This window comes from Phaeoacremonium minimum (genome assembly GCF_000392275.1).
Source record: "Phaeoacremonium minimum UCRPA7 unplaced genomic scaffold PA7_03_scaffold_363, whole genome shotgun sequence".
Taxonomy (NCBI): domain Eukaryota; kingdom Fungi; phylum Ascomycota; class Sordariomycetes; order Togniniales; family Togniniaceae; genus Phaeoacremonium; species Phaeoacremonium minimum.
In genome coordinates this window covers 25,329-46,346 of record NW_006921267.1, presented here as the reverse complement: position 1 = coordinate 46,346, position 21,018 = coordinate 25,329, and the positions used below count along the sequence as shown (strand labels likewise).

At 49.7% G+C, this 21,018-nt stretch overlaps 3 protein-coding genes across 3 annotated transcripts; 2 read left to right on the top strand and 1 right to left on the bottom strand.

The window, feature by feature from the left end:
- Nucleotides 1-10,434: 10,434 nt before the first annotated feature.
- Nucleotides 10,435-11,183, top strand: UCRPA7_4744 (putative taurine catabolism dioxygenase protein; the record flags this gene model as incomplete). The annotated part of the gene is made up of 2 exons (XM_007917295.1): nt 10,435-10,445; nt 10,727-11,183. 2 exons carry the CDS (start codon nt 10,435-10,437, stop codon nt 11,181-11,183), a joined length of 468 nt encoding a protein of 155 aa, XP_007915486.1.
- Nucleotides 11,184-12,997: 1,814 nt separating this feature from the next.
- UCRPA7_4743 (putative succinate fumarate mitochondrial transporter protein) lies at nt 12,998-14,104 on the top strand (the record flags this gene model as incomplete). Its single annotated transcript, XM_007917294.1, has 3 exons — nt 12,998-13,109; nt 13,182-13,890; nt 13,951-14,104. The coding sequence occupies 3 exons, from the start codon at nt 12,998-13,000 to the stop codon at nt 14,102-14,104; spliced, it is 975 nt and encodes a 324-aa protein (XP_007915485.1).
- Nucleotides 14,105-14,467: 363 nt separating this feature from the next.
- On the bottom strand, nt 14,468-15,621 carry UCRPA7_4742 (putative cofilin tropomyosin-type actin-binding protein; the record flags this gene model as incomplete). Its single annotated transcript, XM_007917293.1, has 3 exons — nt 14,468-14,863; nt 14,927-15,531; nt 15,603-15,621. The coding sequence occupies 3 exons, from the start codon at nt 15,619-15,621 to the stop codon at nt 14,468-14,470; spliced, it is 1,020 nt and encodes a 339-aa protein (XP_007915484.1).
- Nucleotides 15,622-21,018: the final 5,397 nt, after the last annotated feature.

The window sequence follows — 21,018 nt, the reverse complement described above, 5'->3', positions numbered from 1 at the left end:
TGGCGATATTAGTAAGGATGCCATGATGGACATGGTTTCGCGGGAGATTAGTGTGACGGTAGCCAGCTTAAGTCGTGAGAAATGGGGCCCTGAAACGACTTTGGATAGAATTAAGACGGAGAAAAGCTCAAGAAGCTTCTCGGACAAATATGTCGACACAAGAGAGAAGATGCAGAAACAGGTGGATCGGGTTCCCCTTCACTGGGCTGGTGTGAGAACTGTTGGCGCGGAGATGAGAGACAGAGTACATGGGAATGGTGGAGTTTGGATTGCTAGATGACACGTAATGGCTATGAATAAGGAACGTGATACTGATCCAAGTGAGATGTTGAGAACTATGCCCGTGATGAAAGGGCCGATGGCCATACATGCTGAGCTGTGTTGTTAGTGTCTTGCTTGGGCATGTTTTTTTTTCTATTTCGTCTACGGCATACCCGCCGACAGTGTTGAACTGTGAGGATCTGGTCGGGCATCGTGTGGAGCGAATCGGGCCCATTATACCCCACACAGCGGCGTATTATGCTCAATGTTGATATGCGGCTAGCTTACTAGTGCTTCGTGTATTCGGCTCATAGTGGTGAAAGCGAGACGGATACGCTGATCTAGCAAGGCGTGGGTCGGCTTGCTCGTTCATCGAGGACTAAATACTGCATACAATGGATGCTGGGGCTTGGGCAGGTCGGCGTATGCCCGAGATTTGACTTTTCTCGCCGAGCCCACAAGTTCAACTGCCGAGGACACGGTGCGTAGGGCTACCGGAACACCCATATCCATGAGTTGCAATGGGCTATTTCAGCGCCGTCTAATAGCCGTGAAGTGACCTTGTTAGCGAATCAGGATGCTCGATTTGGATGACCAAGATTTTAGCGATTAATGCACATGCATTCGATCGACCCTTAGCCGCTTTCCATAAACGTCGTCTCGTAAATTTTCTCGTTCAGCTCGTATGCTGCTATAGGTAAATGGAGATAGAGTAATATTAGGATTTTCTGCACGATGGTGACACGCTCGCCCGCTCCGAAAGCAGTGCGTCATCGTCGTGCATTAGTATTATCGAGACCAAGGGGATCGACGCCGCTTCTCGGGCTACTCGGACTGGACAATCAATCACGCCATGCGAACAGGTCATTGAAAGTGACTACTAGGTTGCGTCTACCGAAGAATGGTTATGTTTCATCGTTAAGAGCTCGGATCCCTGGTGGATATAAAGTAAAGCCTCCTGAGACATTTCGAGATGTTACATATACGTAGATACTCCTTCGTGCCTCTTCGTCCATGATTCACTGCAGAAGTTTAATGCACATAAGAAAGTCTCTTATGGCAACAAGGTAATGTGACAAGTCTTCTCGGGTCAAAATGTCTTCTACTCCCCAGTACGGACGGCGCTTAATGCCACACATTCTCGATGATCTTGCTCGTGATGAACCATACCACGTCTTGTACTGTGTTCCTAGAAGTGAAGAAATAGAAGATGGATTCCGAGAAGTATCAGCCCAGACCTTTGCAAATGCAGTTAACAGGACTGCACACTGGATAGAAAGGGAGCTAGGAAGAAGTGACACCTTCAACACCATTGCGTATGCTGGTCCACGTGCGTCGTTTCATATGCCAGGCTTTTTCACAACTAATCAAATATAGATGATCTCCGTTATGCATTGATGACTCTGGCATGCGTCAAAGCGGGACACAAGGTAAGCTTTCTTTGATCATCCAAAAGGTGTGCATAGTGGGCTGCAACTCAATAGACTCACTATCGGTGTAGGCACTTTTCCTCTCCCCTCGCAACAGTATTGAGGGCCAACTGGGTTTGATGAGGGCAACTAAGTGCACAACACTGGTACTGCCCACTCGACATCCAGAGTCAATGTCCGAAGTTGCAAAGCAGGGACCATTCAAGGTTTCAATTATCCCAGAGCAGGACGAACTCTTGATTGATGACGAGGTGGAGCATTATCCTTATAACAAAACTTTTGAAGAGAGCAGAAATGACCCATTCTATGTCGTCCATACGTCAGGGTCTACAGGTGTCCCGAAACCCATCGTGTGCACCCACGGCCATCATGGAGTCTGGGATGCTGGCCCGAGGGTGCCAGCCGATGACAAGGGCAATTCAGTCCGCCACAGGTTTACGCCTAATACCAGAATCATGAATTGTGCACCTTTATTCCATGTATGTCTTTTAAATCTTGAATGGTATTATTCAATGGCTGAACATGAAGCAGCAACTTGGGTTCTCATTCGGTGTAACGCTTCCAATATATCAGCATTGTACAGCAGTGTATGGGCCAGCCAATGGGATACCCAACTTGGCTATGGTAGATGAAGCTCTGAGCCATATGAAGATTCATGGTTTTGTCTTCCCGCCTCCTATTGTAAACGAACTCGCATATAATCCATCTCTGCTTGAAAAATTCAAAGATGTCGACTTCATAACGACTGGCGGAGGTATAGGACCTCTCAAACCCAAGGGTTATATCTTGACATTCACTGACCATCACAATAGGTCCTGTCCCCGAAGATGCCGGTATACAAGTCGCATCCGTGACTGACCTCAGAAATTTGATAGGATCAACCGAGAGTCATATCTTACTTTGCTACCAGATTCCTAATCCTGAAGATTGGAAATATTTCAAATGGCATCCACTAGCCGGTGTTGATATGCGCCAAGTAGCATCAGACCTGTACGAACAATGGATTGTGAAACAAGCCGATTCGAGTCACCAAGCGATATTTCATGCCTTCCCGGAATATGAGGAGTACAATACAAGAGATTTGTACTCTCGGCATCCGGATCCGGCTAAACCTGACCTCTGGAGTCCCAGCGGCAGATCAGACGATATCATTGTTCTTGGGAATGGGGAGAAGATTCAACCCGTTGATATGGAGGACATTATAAATAGTCATCCATCGGTTAAAGGATCTTTGATAGTGAGTGTGACTTGTGTTTAGATATCGAAATCCTGCCTCCGTTTTGTTATTGACTTCAACAGGTTGGATCCGGCAAATTTCAAGCGACAGCCCTGATTGAATTGAGAAACACAATATCACAAGACGAAGAGGACCATGAGAAGTTGCTGAAGAGTATCTGGAAAACAGTACAGAAGGCGAATGCTATTGCTCCAACGCAGGCACAAATTCACCAAAATCATATTCTATTCGCCGATCCCGACAAACCATTCATACGCACGGATAAAGGCACTATCAAGCGACAAGCAACAGTCGCATTTTACGCTCGCGAAATCGATCAGTTCTATGATAGTAGAGAAGATCAATATGCTGAAGAAATTCTAGCTAGAATTGATCTAGGCTCTTTAGATTCTATTGCATCCGGCGTGCTGAAGCTAATTTCTCACATTGCACAAGTTGGGCATCTTGGCATGCAGGACAATGTCTTCGCGGCTGGGCTCGACTCATTGATGGTCTTCCGTGTCCTAGGTGCATTACGGGGCGTATTACGAAACTCGGGAACTGAATGTGAGAAACGAGTAAATGAACTCAAACCTTACTTTGTTTATGCGAATGCCACGGTCCAAAAGCTATCCAGCGCTTTTTATGAGCTCTACCATGGCGCCGACAACGCAGGCCACACAGAGAGTCGAAAGGACGCTAGCATTTCCAAACGCGCCGAACTCATCGCAAAAAGCGCGAGTTTATTGAAGAAATACACGGAAGACCTTCCAAGCCCTATGAAAACCGCAGCGACTGAAAGAGCTGAGGATCAGGTATCGGTCTTGCTAACAGGGAGCACAGGTTCACTGGGTTCACATCTTCTCGAAAACTTGATACATAACCCCCGAGTTACCCAAGTCACATGTCTTAATAGATCTGTAGATGGGAAATCGAAACAGCTGATGTCTAATAGCAGAAGGGGCCTGTCTGATCGTTGGCCAGAAGGCAAGATTCGATTCTTTCAGGCAGACATGTCCAAGCTAGACTTTAGTCTGGCGGAAGAGGTGTACGAGGACCTGCTCGCAAGCACAACACTGGTTATTCGTAAGTACTCTCTCGGGATTAAACTTTTAGTACAGCTAAGGCGGGATCTCACAGTGTCTGATAGATAATGCTTGGCCCGTGAACTTCAATTGGGACCTCGAGTTGTTCGAACCCCATATCGCCGGTATTCGAAACTTGATAAACTTTTCTTACAACAGCGCAAAAGGTGCTCGTATTGTTTTCATCTCGTCTGTAGGCTCAACACTTCAGTGGAAGTTGGATCGTCCAGTTCCCGAAGAAGCCGTGCGCGACTTGTCTGTTGCCAAGAATTCTGGCTACGGAGCATCCAAGCTTGTTTCAGAGCTTGTTCTCGCTGAAGCAGCAACACAGTCTGGTATAACAGCGTCTATCTGTCGGGTTGGTCAGGTTGCTGGCCCTGTCTTGAATGGAGGAAGTGGCATATGGAACAAACAAGAATGGCTGCCCACCGTGAGTACGAGTATAATTCTAGATGAGTGTTGATGTGTGGTCGTGGCTGATATACTGACTAGATAATTGCTACATCAAAGTATCTTGGCTTAATACCATCAAGTCTCGCTATGATGGACCGAGTCGATTGGGTACCCGTGGACATTCTCTCCGAGGTTATACTCGAGCTAGCTGGAGTTCTACAACCTCAGTCTGAGATCAATGGCAAATATTCATATTCTTCTCGGTTTCAGAGCACCAAGAATGCATACTCGGTCTACAACATAGCCAACCCAAGGGCAGCACCTTGGTCGTCTCTCATCTCGACTGTGAACAGCTATTTCCTTCATACCCTGAAAGAAGTCACCTGGAAGCAATGGCTAGATGCCCTCCGCCAAGCAAGTCAAGATGCGACATCCGCTACTGCTAAAGGAAACCCAGGCTTAAAACTCCTTGATTTCTTCGAATTGCTTGAAAGTGGTGCTGGGGAAACAGCCCCAAGTCTAACCATGACGGAGACACTTGCAAGCAGTCCAACATTGCGAGGCGTTTCGTGTGTAGATAGTCGATGGATGGAACTCTGGTTGAAACAATGGGCCTTCTAGTTGCTGATTCGGGCGATGAAGGTGTAAGCAGCAGCCCGAGGCTGGTAGTGCCATTGTTCGCGCAAACTAGTAGTCTGTAGATGCAGTCGGGTATGACACTGTCAAATGGTGTTACGAGTATAGAGCCTATCAATTGTCCCTCTTGGTGAAAAGCCGACCCGACACTCGTAATCAAACAAAGTTTGGTTCGACGAATCCGCTGTGCTTCTACATCTCAGCTAGAGTATCGGCAATCAGAAACAATCATAATTTACCTGGACTAATAAAATAGTAAATGCTAAGTAGATATTGAGACGGGGTATCTAATTCAAGATGTTGACATAATTTGTTTGCTTTTGTGTACAATATAAGATTCAAAAACATCGGGCATTTCTGGAACTAGCCTCACGCTCCTATACACGGTGCTATCAACACCATTCAAGTACGTTTTGACTCGCTGCACCAATGAAACGGAGAGTTCCCTTCTTAACTCTGAGGATATTTGATTGCATCAGCTGGGGCGCGAGGTGCCCCAGCAGCATAGTTCGCTGGTACCAAGGGGCCGCCGCTCACCTAAAGTTGTGTCCATGACATTGGAGTTCCACTGCTTCGTGGACGGTTCATCCCCTGATGTGTTCGGTTTACTTCCAGGGCGAGAGTGCTTATTTGAGTTCTTCATAAAGCAATAGTGTCGTCAATACATCGCGTAGCCGTCCAGCTTGCCAGAGAACTAGATTTCAGTGTGTCGTCGTGCGCCGCTCGTGCCAGTACTTGACTACACAGGCACTCGCCTTCACAGCAACGGCCGGGCGAGAGTCTTCTCCAGGCCCCCACTGCGGAGATGCGGGCGCTGGGCTCCATGACAAGCTCGCCAAACACATTGCCTACCTGATTAACGGAGCATATTCGCAAGTAGTACGAGATCGCAAGCGAGTCCTTCAGCCTACTGCAGAGGCTGAAAAGAGTTATGGAGACAAAATTGCTTCAATGATGCTGGTCTTCTCACCTGTTCAAGGTTGCACTCCATCCCTATCAAACGGCGAGGGTGAGCTCGAGCGCCTCCGAAAGAGTCTACTGCCAGAGGCAAAGGCCAAGATGGCAAGATTAGGTATTTGGGGGCGTGGAATCGATGACTACATGGCAGTGTTGGAGGAATGGCGCGCGGAGGGCAAATTTTCGACGGCATGGACCTTCGATTAGAGACCGTCGTCTAGAAGGAAAGGATGTATCTGACGATATCAAGTAGACTTGAGTGATCGATATATTTTCCCAACACCGCTCTCGACCAGCGTGCTCTGCATTGGTGTTTGCTTGTGGCACTCGAATTTTTGAGAGTTCAAGGGAATCGGAAATGAACGAATTTCTGAGGCTTCGTCATGGTGCCCCTGGTCATGATTTACGTCTTTCGATTCTGTAGTCTTGCTGTTGATTTTCCTTTTGTCATTAGCTTGCCTCATCTCTTAACACTCTTTGTAGTTAGAAGTATTCGAGACTAGAGCTCACCTGTATCTATTCAACTTCTATCTCGACACCGTACGACTATTCTTCAGTCAGCCCTTCCTACGTCATAAGATCTGGCGTGCTGCCTTAACTTAAGAGGATAGAAGATGTGTCTGACATTGGTAGTACTGCTCAATCTCCACCGCCAGCGAGATAGCCTGGAAGCTGGGTATTCCATGTCAAAGTTCCATCTTTGTGTCAAAGTTCCATCTTTGCCTTCAGTGTTAGGGATTCCGGCGACAGATTTTAGCCTCCACCAGTAGATGTGCCCTGGTGTTGAATGTTGAGCCTTTGAAGGTGTTTGTCGCATCATCGTACAGCATCTCAGCCTTTCTGGAGACATTGATAAAATCGATCTGTGAACTCTAGGTATTGACGAGGATGACGATGCCTTGGGGACATGGTTCGAGAAAATAAACAAGACAGGGGTTGTTCGAATTCCGGGACATTTAAAATAGGTTATATGCCTATGTAGGTAAGTCTGAGACTTAGTCGCCCAAGGTAGCTTTGAAGAATCATAATGTTGAGATAGTCTAGCGGCAAGCAACGAAGAAGTGCTAATAGGAATACCTCATACTGAGCATCGCGGAAGATGTCCACGACGTAGGCTGATGAACAAGTGTCAAGTATGAACTAGTAATGTATTGGCTTAATATGCATGCGAGAAAACAAGATTAATGCTTCATAGATTTAAAACTTTAATGAATCTCCTGGAGAACACGATATACATCTCTCAAGGCAGGCCTCTGGTGGAGGAATTGGAGCAGCTCAGCGTCGTTTCCTCGGCACTCCCCATTCCTCTGTCTCACTCGAGCAGCGAGGAATTTTTCAGCCGCATTTATCTCTTGTCGCCACCAGTCTCGAGCGGCACTCTGCGTTTCCTTGGCAGTGCCTTCCGGCTCGCCTGACTGGCCGGTCTTTCCTCGCGGGAACAACTTGTCTCCCATCCGGACAACAAATGACAGTCTGCCACTCCACTCTGGCGCACCGCTAGTACACTGTCTGATGCAATCTCTGATTTGAGGGGGCGTGTGTCTGAATTCTGGGAAATACTGACTACTCGGATCCTCCCGAAACGTTTCCACGGTCACACAAGTGTTAGGTGAGCCAGTACCTTCGAACAAACACCAGAGCAATTTGCCCACCATGAAGACCTGTGCCGCTTCTTGTTCTTGCGGACTGAGAGAAAGCCACGCTTGGCTGTAGCCTTGTAGGGAGTCTCTGTAGCGGGCCTTTTTGTTGTGTGGCTTCCAATCTGGCATATAACTTTGGAGAAGAGTCGTGTAATGCTCAGAGTTCAAAGTAATCGAATGAGTAGATGCAAGCATTTCCAAATACTCGATGTAATACACTTCAGGCGGCGACCAAGAATACCAAGACCCACGTTGTTCGAAGTCGACAAGAATTGTTCCAAGGCCATCATCAAATTGTGATAGCAGGATATTATTAGGCTTGAGATCAGTGTAAAACTTCACTGGGGTGTCTTGCAGGTGAAGAAGAGCTGACGTGATCTGCAGAGCCCATCTGAGCCGGTTAGACATTGGAGGGGGACGCCATTGAGGTGACAACTGATGGCTGAGAGCATCTCTGAGAGTTCCAAACGGATAATACCGAAGTAAAAAGCCACACACTCCAATCTTGCCACCAAAGAGGCATCGTTTAGTCACGACATATAGGGGGCGAGAGATAATATGACGATGAGGTGGCATTGTGAGGAGCATCTTGAGCTCGTGGTAGAAATACTTGATGTCAGTGCTAATTGACTTGAAAGCATATGTTTCAGATCCTGACTGGTCTGCAATTCGAACGAGCGAGATAGCTTCATGCACTTGAGCCTCTAGCCGCAGCCTATCGTGAGCCAGGAGTGGTGGCCACTGGGTGTCACGAAGCTGCCACATATCTTGAAGCTCCCTCACAGTGAGCCACTGTCTTTCGATGTCATGACGTGGTATGAGGTGAACAGGGATACTGTCGATGTCGGGCCGAATCTCCTCAAGCACAATACGTGACCCAAAAGGTAAAGTGTCGTAGGTACCTTCGAAATCACTGTCTGAGCTAGACCATGATTGCAATCTCTTGAGGATGAGCCGCGATAACCCAAGATTGGCAAGCTCCCTTCCGCTGGAGATCAAGGTTTTGTGTGACTGCAAGGTCTCCCGGAGTGCCTGTGGGTGTTGCAATTGGTCCGGGACGTATATATCGACTCGTAAGGGGGGTCGGCCGATGGCAAATGTGGGTACAGCAAAGAACCTTGTCCCGTCGGCGTCGCCGCCATCCATTCTCCACTTCAGATTGCATGGAAGATCAAGAGAGCAGACTTTATTCTTCGGATTTGTCATAGATGTGTCCCAGTCATCATTGCCCCGTTCACTGTGGCTCTCCTCGAGCAACGGTGCGTATAATGCCGTTGGATACATCACCGCTTCAAACATGCTTGAGGAAGGATCCATGTTCCCGGGAAAGTTATCAATAATGTCGCGTAGGATTCAACGAAATAAAGTGGTTTGTGTTGAATGAACCCCTTTCTGTGAGCGTAAGAAACAAGGAGAACTACTCCTTCTACCTACTTACCACGTCAGAGAGCAGATAACTCTCTTGAAACAACAATACATGTCATGCCTCTTTCCTAAAACAGGCACAATCTCCTTCGGATGAATATCTCTTACGAAATGGCGTAAGCCAATCCATTCCTCGAAACCATTTCTCGAAACATTTCCTCGAGAGGCGCCCCATGCGCAGGCGAATTAGCTATTCATGATAGTTGTGCAGGCGCTATCCCACGCTCACTGGGACGATCGATTGGTTGTTAGATGATTGGTGACGAGTAGTGACGAGATCATGGGCTCTACTTGCTTTTGACGGTGTGAGCCACAGGTAAACCAGATAACGCACGCATAGGACAAGGTCAACGTCAGCCTATCACGGCGGAACAAGGAGACGAGAGCCTCGCTGAGCACGACAATCGCCGGAGACTCGCATCAGAAGAGCCTCAACTTACCCCGCTTCTACTACACCATCTTCGAATGTCTGTTAGTCTATTGGATGTGTGGAAATAGATGTGTAGGATGCTCTGCGTTTGTCCTGCTCAGGTCGTGGGTGAAAGCGTGGGTGGGACGGTGGATCGGTGAGAGACAGTGAGGACCCCGAAGAGCCTCAATCACGGTCCACGGGACTTAAAATAAGGCATGAAGGCATCCATAGAGAGCCTGATTTCCCTGGCCATGAAACTGGACACCGCTATCTCTAGTGACAATTTATTGATAGGTTGAAGAATCATGCCTTCTCTTAGTATAGCCGTGGATACTCCGAAGCCTCGTGCCTTCCCGTCGAAATTACGAAAGCTGACAGGATCGGAAACTCCAATTGTGAGAAGTGAAACAAGCACTTTCGGAAATGACCATGTCAGATGTCCAATTCAAGGCTGGCCTACGGCTATCAATCCACGTGTGGCGTGGGCTGGGGCTGAGTTCCGCTTTGAGGAGCAGTATACTTATGTACTCAGCAAGGCTGAGATTCGCGAGATCGAAGCCGCCTTGAAAAGCTTCAAATGTAAGAGGCCTTTGCAATGACTTATTCCCGTAGGCTAAATCTGCGTAGGCCTAGGCTTAGACGGACAAAGCATTGATCGCGACAGTTTCCCGCTTCCAACCTTGTCAGGGCGGATTCGAGCCTTGACGCAAGAACTTCATTTCGGCAAAGGGTTCTTCGCTCTAAGGGGCCTTAACCCGGAGCACTATTCGAGAGAAGACAACACTCTGTTGTTCTTGGGTGTATCCGCCTATGTTGGAGAGAAAAGAGGAAAGCAAGATGATGAGGGGCACATCTTCGGTCAGTATCTGCCAGTGAGACCAATTATTGCCGCGCCGAACTTACATTGGAATAACAGCTCATATACGGGAGGCAAAATATATGCAGGAAGGACAAGCCGAAAGACCAATTCGAGACTCCAATGTTGCCTCTGTAAGTCTACTCTTCTATCGCAGACTATCTAGCGTTGTTCACTGAACGGTGAAGGCATTTCACACGGACCTCTTCTGCGATATCCTCGCCATGCAGACTCGTACCCGCGCGGTGAAGGGTGGAAACCACATCATAGCATCCACGGCGAAAATCTATGAAGACCTTCTCCAACTGCGACCTGACTTGATACCGGTCCTCGCAGCTGCTAATTGGCCGTTTGATACGTAGGTCACCAGGCATTGCCCCTGTGGTAAGAGCTGCCTGGACTAACCATATATTAGACGCGGAAAGATGACACCCTCTAATATTCGCCCTCTACTCTACTACCACGACAACAGAATCATGATGAATTTCGTTCGAGACCCCCTTATCGGTCTGAGCTGGATCACCAGGACACCAGACCTTCCTCGACTCACTCCAGTCCAAGTCGAAGCGCTCGATGTTGTACAGGTCATCGCCGAAACTAACCACTTGGCTCTGAATATGCAGCCCGGTGATTTGACTTTTGTCAATAACTTCGGTTGTCTTCACGCCCGTGAGGCCTTTGAAGACTCAGACACCCAGTCCCGCTACTTGGTGCGCATGTGGCTCAAGAACGCCGAGCTGGCCTGGAGCCTCCCTGAAGAGTTGGCCGCTGGGAATATACGAGTGTTTGATAACGAGGAGATTGACGAGGATTGGAACATTGTCTACAAGCCACGCCTCCTATTCCAGGTCGCAGAAAGGATGACTCCGTAAATGCTGGGAGGAATGGAATTGTGGAGTGAGATGCCAGTTATGACCCACGAATGATGAAATTGGGACCGTTATGATCGTTGTTTTCCTAACATACACTCGTTGACTCTTGGGGAGATATGTTAGAGTTCCTTCAGACTGTCTTTACCACGCACGTCACACTAGTAATACACTTGTATCAGAACAGCCTCAAAACGTGTGAATGACATGAGACAGCAGTTGGCTCGCATACAGGCTTGGACAGCTCGGAGACTAGCTCATGGGAAGCCCGTAACAGCGATGCGTATGCCCGACGCACAATGCTTGGCTGATAACCGGGACACAAGTCCACCAAACATGAACATGGGGAATCACGAGCCTGAAACGGCGCATCTCGATCTGATAACCGACAGATAACGTGAGGTGGTCCGGGGCAGATGCCTTAGCCTATCTCGAATGGAGCATCTTGATGGAATGACTGGTGAGTTGACGCGACACAACCGACCTGGACTTTGGACCTCGGCATTTCACGGGCTGATCCACGGCGTTCCCAGTCGTTGAATGTCCCGGAAGCATCCGAGCTAAAGGTAGAAGCGACCCAGATCCGGGCTAGCGGGACTTGGAGAATTTGGGACTGGGACGAGAGATGGTCCGTGCACAGGCTCTTGACCCCTCAGGCGCCCAGAGCAGCTCCCCCGCAAAATCACAAGCTCGGCTTCGAGTCGGCTAACAGGACGACGTCACAAATCGAGGAAATCACAAGCCGATTGCTTGATCATTCTTCGTTTGTCTTGTCCTGCTTGCCCCTGCCGTCATGGCGGTCACGAGCTCACCGAATGCCAATTGATCTCGATGTCATCTTTTCGAGGTGACGGCAAAGGCTCTTCGATTGGTTGGTATCAGGTGAAAGAGAGACTGTCAGATCCAATGGTTGGATGTGTTAGTGGGTTGGAGCTGGTCTGATTCTGATTCATCTTGGAATTGCAGCTCCGCTGCGCCGAACGCCTCCAGCCTGCCGTCTTCCATCCTCCCTAGCCAGCCAGATCCAGACCCAGACAGGACCCCAGAGCCCGGCAAACCTCCTGATTGACGAAAATATCAAAAGGTCAAGTTCTCGCGCTACCGGCAAAGGCTCAGGGCCCATCTCCACCCATTCCCGATTAGACTTTGCCATGCCCGCCCGCAATGCTCATGAGATCCCGCCCCAAACCCCTTTTGGGCATCATGTCTTGCCTGTGCTTGTGTGTCAGCCGCGGGCCAAAGGGCTTGGGGACCCGCTGCTGGTTGCGTTTCGTTGCGTGCCCTCCACCGCAGCTCTCATTCATTGAAGTCCCATCCTAAGTATACCTACTAGTACAGTAGACCTAGGTAGGTAAGGTAGGTCGATCAGACATGCTACCGGTACGGTACCCCTTTGACTCACCTCTCGGGACATCCAACTGGCATAGCCGCGCTTGCTTTATATTTGAGCGGCCGGCGCATCCTCTTCTCGGCGTCCCTCGGTTCGTCTCCTGTTTGCTTGCCTGCTCTCCACATGTCATGCTGCTCAAGCTATCTCCGTGATACCCTCATTATTCTTCCCCTCGTCTCTTCTTGTTGACGACGGTGCTTGTCAATCTCCACTCCATCTCTTTCTTCAATCCCTGTTGCTGTATCTCTCTGGCCTCTCTACGTTTCCGGTGTCGACTGTTTCCCTCGAGACTTGCCATCGACAAACAGCTTTTAAACGCTGGCGGAGAATTTCCCGGAGGAATTGTTCTTTGTGTAAAGAAACAAAAGGGCGCAAGCCCACGGTAGACTGTGCGCAGGATCAAGAGCATCACAGGTAGAGAAATACGATGGCGACGAAAGTCAATGGCAAAGACGGCAAGAAGCCGGCCTCGGCGGCGACCAACCTAATAGCGGGTGGAGGTGCTGGCATGATGGAGGCGTTGGTGTGCCATCCCCTAGGTGAGAACTGGCCCCTCTCAAGCATTGCAAAATATCAATTCGCGAGCAAGCGCTAATCCATCCGGCTGGCAGATACCATCAAGGTCCGAATGCAGCTCTCGCGGCGCGGCCGCCAGCCCGGGATGCCCAAGCGCGGCTTCATCCGTACCGGCGTCGAGATCGTGAAGAAGGAGACGCCACTGGGTCTATACAAGGGTCTCGGCGCGGTGCTGACAGGCATCGTGCCCAAGATGGCCATCCGCTTCACCTCGTTCGAGTCATACAAGCAGCTGCTGGCGGACAAGAATACGGGCATGATCTCGAGCTCAGGCACCTTCGTGGCCGGCCTCGCGGCGGGTGTCACCGAGGCCGTCGCCGTCGTCACCCCCATGGAGGTCATCAAGATCCGGCTGCAGGCGCAGCACCACAGCATGGCGGACCCGCTCGACATCCCCAAGTACCGCAATGCTGCGCACGCGCTCTACACTGTCGTCAAGGAGGAAGGATTCGGTGCCCTGTACCGCGGTGTGAGCTTGACGGCTCTGCGGCAAGGTAGCAACCAGGCTGTCAACTTCACGGCGTACACCTACTTCAAGGAGGTTCTGAAGCAGTGGCAGCCTGAGTACGCGACCGGCAACCTGCCCAGCTGGCAGACGACCGTCATTGGTCTTGTGTCTGGAGCGATGGGCCCTCTGAGCAACGCCCCGATTGATACCATCAAAACACGTCTGCAGAAGACCCCTGCTCAGGAAGGTGTCAGTGCGATACAAAGAATCACGGCCATTGCATCGGATATGTTTAGGTAAGTGGCAGGTCGATATCAGTCTTGGAGCCAATCATGGAGACTAACACATGATCACAGGCAAGAGGGTATGCATGCGTTCTACAAGGGCATCACACCCCGTATCATGCGCGTTGCCCCAGGACAGGCAGTTACGTTTACAGTGTACGAATTCCTCAAGGACAAGATAGAAAAGAGCCAGTGGAGCCTGAGCGGCGGCGAGTACGAAGAGTGAGTTCGAAGCATGCATGATGGCTTTTGCATTTCTTGTTTTTCTACCTCTCTCTCCTTGGCTGGGTTCGTCATATACTTATTGACAGACGGGCTCGTAGCACGAAGGTGGTGGCAGCGTGATCTCGGTATGAAGGCAGGCAGATGGGGCTATGACACGGTCGTGTTTCCTATGTTGCGGATAGGGGAGAGGCATTTTGGACATTGGACATAATCATATGTGGTACAAAAGCACCATACTGGACATAGACCATTTAGCATATTGAAGCCTTTGGTTTTTTTCCGTAGCCAATCTTCTCTGTATAACTCATTTCTTGCTGATTTATGCTTGCCCAAAGACGACTCCAATTCGTAAATCAGTTATCGACTACCGGCCCGGACGCTTGGGGCGGCTGAACCCCTTCCGCACTTCGAGCTTGGGATGCAGTTCCCCTAGCACAGAGTCCTCGGTGATTTCGCTTGGCTCCTCCACCTCGAATTTCTTTTCAATGTTGAGCCCTGCCTCCGTCTCCGCAATTGTGAGGACAGCTCGCTTCATAAGCGGATACAGCATACGGTTTCTAATAGCCTTGGTGCCGGGCGTCGCCGGGTTCGTATAGAAGAATAGCAATGGGCTGCTGTGATTTCCGCCGTAGTCATGAGTGAATCGGAAGAAGCTGAACCGCGGCTCGGTGGAGGAGATCGTCTGCGTTAATTCGGATATTGAGGATGGGCTGGAGTTGTCCGGTACAAGCTCGACGGCTTCCGTCTCCGAGTTGACTTTCTATAATTACCTTGCGTTAGCAGACTTTCCGTTGACTTTATCATTTCGATTGCGAGAGCCTACCAGCATCACAAGACTCGATCCGCCATCTGCCCCGAGAGCCTTGAGCGCAGCGAGTGCATCCTCGGCAACAGGCATCGCGAGGCTCTTACTCAGGTGGATCTCCCGGGTGCCCGTTCCTTGACCAGCTTCCTGCTCCGCGCGCTTGACCTCGCTAAGGCTGCGCTCCTCCTCTGTGAGAGGCGCATCCATGGCGCTGTGGGCATCGTGTTTCTCGAAGCCAGCGGGGCTCAGCTCCTCGGCTGTCGTTGCAAAGATGGTCTCGCGGAAGTGCTCGCTGCCGAGCTCACGCACAAGAGTCAATCTTGTTGACGCGAAGAGCATCTTTTGGCGCACGGGGGCAGAGTCCGGGACATAGGTCACGGCGACGAAGCGAGGCGCCGTCGGGTAGCGGCGGAGGATGATGTAGAGGGCCTCATTGGGCTTCAAGACGGGAGACAGCAGAGCGGAGACATTGTCGGAGAAGGATGAGGAGGTGGATGAGGAGGTAGATGACGGTGTGAGGAACGATATCGGTTTGAGGGCCTCGGAAGAGATGGTGGCGAGGAGGCCGAAGTGTTCGTCGGAGGATAATAGTGTGTTGAAGTGGGAGACCAGCTCCTGTGATGCTGTTGATCGAGCTCATGTTAGTCTATTGATATGGCAATGGCGGGGTCGGAGCCGCAGAATACGGACGTACCGGAGATTCCCGACTGCATCTTGGGCAATCAATGGCTCGGAGGACTCAGTTTAACACTGCAGACGAAGTCGGATGGTGCGTTGAGCTGCCTCGTCCTGGAGGCAGTCGAGTCTGAGTCTTGCTAAGGTGTCCAATGTCCTGATGTTACTACACTCGCGGTAGCGGGGCAATCGCCAAAGCAACCGTCTCGCATTACGCAAGAGTTGGTCCGTGCACGGCTGTCAAGACAGGCATCATCAATCTTTTCGAAGCAGTAACTTCACGACGACAAAGCAAGCGTCGTCGACTTCATCCTAAAGCCACAGCTGGCCAGTAGTCATTTCATTTCACTTGAGTATCGCGAAGATTTGGTTCAAACACCTATGACTCACTCCAGGTCCGCATTCACATTATTCTATCGTACCTGATGTGAACAGGTAATCAGAAGCTGGGGCCTTGCAGATACGCCTTGTGTGAATATTTGTCCAACGAGACATTTCAAATATCAAAATAAAGCAAAAGTCAAGAATATCAATCCATTACTATCTCCCCTCAGTTTAGACAGGCAAGTTCTTCTGGCCTCTGAGTCGGTATACATATCATCAAGCAGAGTTCAATTCAGTTGCATACTAGTACCATTACTACCTCCATGTGGACTCACTGGAGCACCTTTGACTTTTTGGCGTGTTGTCACTTCCATCTCTTTAGTTCTCAACAGTCCATTTACCTATGACTCGAGAGAAACATTCGCAGATCTACCCCTTCCTATCTTCTCTTGAACTTTTCACGATATCTTCCTTTTACTTTCGCCTTACTGCTTCATCAGGTAGGCTTTAGCTTATACCAAAGCACTACAAGATTGTACACCAAGACCCGTCTTGTCCCTTATTCTGTTGAGGAGCCTTTTCGGGCGGTTCCCATATCATACCTGGGATAGTTATGGACTCTTCCTCCCCCTGAACTTGGACACGTGCTTTATTGACCTCCCTAAACTTCATTTTAGAGTAGAGCTTCAGCCCCATTGGGCTAGAGAAGAGCGTCAGAGCAACCCCTTCGTCGGATGCCTTGTCCAGGCCCCATTGTACGAGCTTCCTACCAGCTCCTTGTCGGCGATAATCAGGATGTGTGGCAAGAATCAGAAGATTCAATTGTGCGTCGCCATATTGTTGGTCAAACCATGAAGTCTTGGCTTCTCGGAGGACTTTTCTGAACTCTCTCATCCGCTCGGGACTGGCATCAAGACGCTCTGTATGGTCAGAGGGAGGTTTAACTATTTGGAGAAGCATGAGCACAGTGAAAGCTTTTCAATTGCTAATTCTAATCATTACCTTTAGGTTCGCCTGATTTAGGCAGATGCCACCCAGGAAGCTGCCACATGCTCATGGCTATAACCACAGGCACAGAGGGATCATCTTTGCTAGGTACCTCTACGAGCATGACCTCGTATACGCCCGCTTCCGCATTGCTGAGATACTCCCAAAATCGAAGTCGGCTGTATTTGTGATAATGCTCGGGATATAATGTTGCATTTGGGAATCGGTATGGCCAGACAGGATCATCGGGCAGCGCTGCTAATGCTAAGGCAGTAATCTCATCGAGATCTCTCATAGTCGCTGGGCGCAATGTCATCGTGAGACCAGACTCCGGCGTCCTAGGGTATGAGTGGTTCAGACCAAGATATCTCAGGACAAACAAGGCTAGCCCAAGGCCGACCCAAACACCTCGGGCATAGAGCAAATGCATGTCCAGGCAGATTGCGAACCCGGGCGGACCTTGAAGGGATTGCGCTCAGTAAATAGGCCATCATCGTCGCCACCTCACGTTCACAATGTTGACAGCCTTCTGCAAGGTTTTCTAAGAATCGGATTTTCGCGCGTCTCACGTTGCATTAGATCCGGAGTCCCTTGCTTTACTAGATTTTTCTACTTCCAGAACCACTTGACATTTTTGACCCTCGCCAGATTGAATTGTCATAGGAAGAAATGCCCAGCCACAGACGCAGGGCGTAAAGCCCCCCTGCATGCTCGGACGCCCGGTGAGGGTGCCACGTGACCGGTAACCAATGTTCCTTTTCCTGCCCCCAAAGCCCCCAAAGTCAGGTGCAAGGCGTCAACCATCACGGTTTAGCGGCCCATGTCAGCTGAAAGGCCGTTTGCCATAACCTCAATTTTCAGGATGATTGAGGCAATTTCAGGCGATGGGTTTGCCATGTTCACTCTTTAATTAGGCCGCAACGCGGCTCAATGGCGCGTAAGCTGGTTGTCTTTATCTTGACGTTTCAGATTGTCGATGAGCAAACCGTCAACGACTTCTCAAGTTGATGTATCACTGAAACACTTACACCGCCTTCTTCACCGGCAAGCAACAGGGGCTGCTGGCCTTCGGACGCAATGTCCCGTTACCGGGACCCAACGGACGCAGCGGCGCAAGCTCAGGGTCTTTCGACGCGTATGACAAACATGGTCTGTTGACGTTACCTGAATATACCCTTTTCCAGATGATAAAGCCGAGGATGTCTAACAAATCCTTCAGGCACAGTTTCAGCAGCCGGCCTTGTGCAACCCCTCGGGACATAGCCAAAGAGGAAGACGGGGTCACTTTACAGAAGAAGAAGTGCTTGCTCTTCAACGGGCATCGGCGATTCTTGAGATATCGGTTGAAACGTTGCTTGGAATGTCACAGCGCGTCCATGTTTCCCCATTTGATAGCCATCACCAGGGATCTGGAACAGACGTGGGGACGCTGGTCTCTGACTATCAGTTAGCTCCATTTGACCATACTCACTCTAGCCATCTCTTCGGGCTTTCCCACTCGTTCCCGCCAGAGTCGCTGATGACTTCGGTTTCTACGGTACAAGAATATCCACCTCCACTAGGTGGTGCTTTCTCAAGTCACCTGCTTTCCTCAGGAGACTCACTACGGCTACCTGATGGCTTTTCACACGATGGACACCCGGCAAGGCAGTTATATCACACAGTGGGAGAAGCTCCAAACCATGAATATATCGTCAGGGAGGTAGAGAATGGCCACCAAAGACTCGACCACTTTCCCCCAGGTCCTGCAGGCTTTGACTTAAGTCAGGAGCAGCTAGTTGACAACCTGGAGAGGCGTATCAACAGAGCGAATTATTCGCAGCCAAGAGAAAGATTAGGTGATGGTCGGCTCCTTCAAAATATCGCTATTACTACCGTGTCTGGCGATGATATCTTTCCCCAGCACAGTACAGGGTATGCTACCAGCGCTGGCAGGAACAACGTACCGAATATAGCAACACGCATGACCGGAGGAGCACATGGAAGCCTCACCTCTACCAATATTTCTCGCAGCTATGCTTCGAGTAGCGCGACCGAAGCCGGGAGCAGTCACACTGAAAACAGCAGTGCCAGTCCCAACTCAGAGGGAACTCCAATGTTACCTGTAAAGCGACCTCGATCACCTAGCGACCAACATCAGAGTAGGACCAAAAAAGGTGCCAAACGTCCTCGACTGCACATCCATCAGCTTGAGGTTGGTTCGAAGCCACGTAACCCTCGACAACCGTTCAAAGATGAAGAGAGAAGGCAGACGGGGCATACGCGCCGACTGGGTGCATGCGTCCGCTGTCGGGCACAAAAGATCAGGGTACGTATCATCCCAACATCCAAGATCGCATATGTTCATATCAACCTAGTGCTTGATTGATGAGGCCAACCCCGGTGGCATGTGCCTCACTTGTATTCAAATGAGAAACACAGCGTTGTGTCCACCAATCTGTCTCCGAATCAAGCTCTCAGAGGCGAAGTTGTTTACGAAGGGATCGCATCCACAATACAGATGGACTCGTCGTTGGGACTCAATGAAGATCAAGGAGATAGCGAATTGGGCTTCAACAGACACTGTGACGATAACGGTCACACAAGAAGTTAACGGTCTCGCATATCCGCTTCGCGTTCGACGTTTCGTTCCGGAAGAACATGATAAACTACAAAGAGAATGGAAGACTCGTGGAGTTGCGAAACATTACGAATGCTCGAATTACGCCATCGAGAATATGAGACAAACATGTAAGGATTTTTGTAAGTTTGTAGACGGCAGCATCGAAGAGTCCATCAATTATTACATCGACGAGTCGGACTGGCTACTGCATCGAACCTACCATATGGCCTTCAGCTACTCCGCTCAACCAAACGTAAGTGATCTCGATCATCATATCAACGGCATATTCTTAAACTTCATAGGGTGATTCTCGACATAAGCTTGTTCGCGATGTCCTTCGTCTCTGGGTTGCCGTGCGAATGGAGTCGCGATCTGAGTACATCTGTGGATCCGAGACATTAGGAATGCAACCCCAAACCTTTGATGATGAAGCTCCCAGTTACGGCAAGGTGCTTATGCCGCCTGTCATGAGCGCGCAGCTGGAGATGATCGCGACATCCGAAGTCCTCGAACCCCTGAAAAAGGAGGTCCTTCAGTCTCTTTGGAGACTAATAGAGAAGGGCAAACCCGAGTCCTGGTTCGCTATATACTTGTGTTCCTTCATACTGCTGCATAGCTGCGCTATGTTGACAGATTTTGAAAAGAGGCAAGCTATAAAATATGGGCTCAAAGTAGATCACCATTCCCAAGGGTTGAAGAGAACGGACTAACCGTCGATCTTGTAGTCCCGATACGTAGAAGAAGACTTTGTCAAAGAGCTCCATTTTGGCTCTACAATGATCCTGAATCATTTCCATGGGTGGACCAGAGGAGGTCTTCCACTACTCAGGAGTTGGGCGACATCACCGGAGACCCATCGAACTGGACTCAGCACCGAAGAAGTTCGATTCATAAAGCAGAGTTTAGAATGTGCAAGAGAGAAAGGTGCGTGCTTCAAGACGTCAAAAAGGAATCAGACACGTACCGACTTAAACTAACTTTTGAAAAAAGCTGCACATTTTGCAGCCGTTCAGGAAGCAAAGGATTATGAAGACCCCTATTTCTTTCTGTCTCAACTGTTCGATCACAATTGGAAGGTAATACACACGATATAGATTCGTTAATGTAATATCAAAAGTTCTGCCTTAGTTTTCATAAAAGTTGTTTCTCGTTCTCGTCGCAATGCTGCTTTAATAGACCTGTCCTGCTCTTATAAGGCCTGCAAGCCGCTTCACCGGAGTGCGTTCCACGTGATCGGCGTGGAAGCACTGCCACCTGGCCCCGGAGGCCCGGTGAAAGATTTCAGTGAGAGACATCAGCATGCTGTCATGTCTTTCTCCACCCTCCAGGCTGACTTCTGAGTGCCCGGTTTACCTAGCATGATCTCTAGGCAGATGGAGGTCATTGACGTTGGGAAGCTCTACCGCCCAGGATTGAAGTATTTATGTGTGTGAGGGAGGAGGATCATGAGGATTTATATGATGGTCACCCCATGCTTTTTTGCCTCATTTATTCTTGGAATTTACACCTCTGCCGGGGTAAT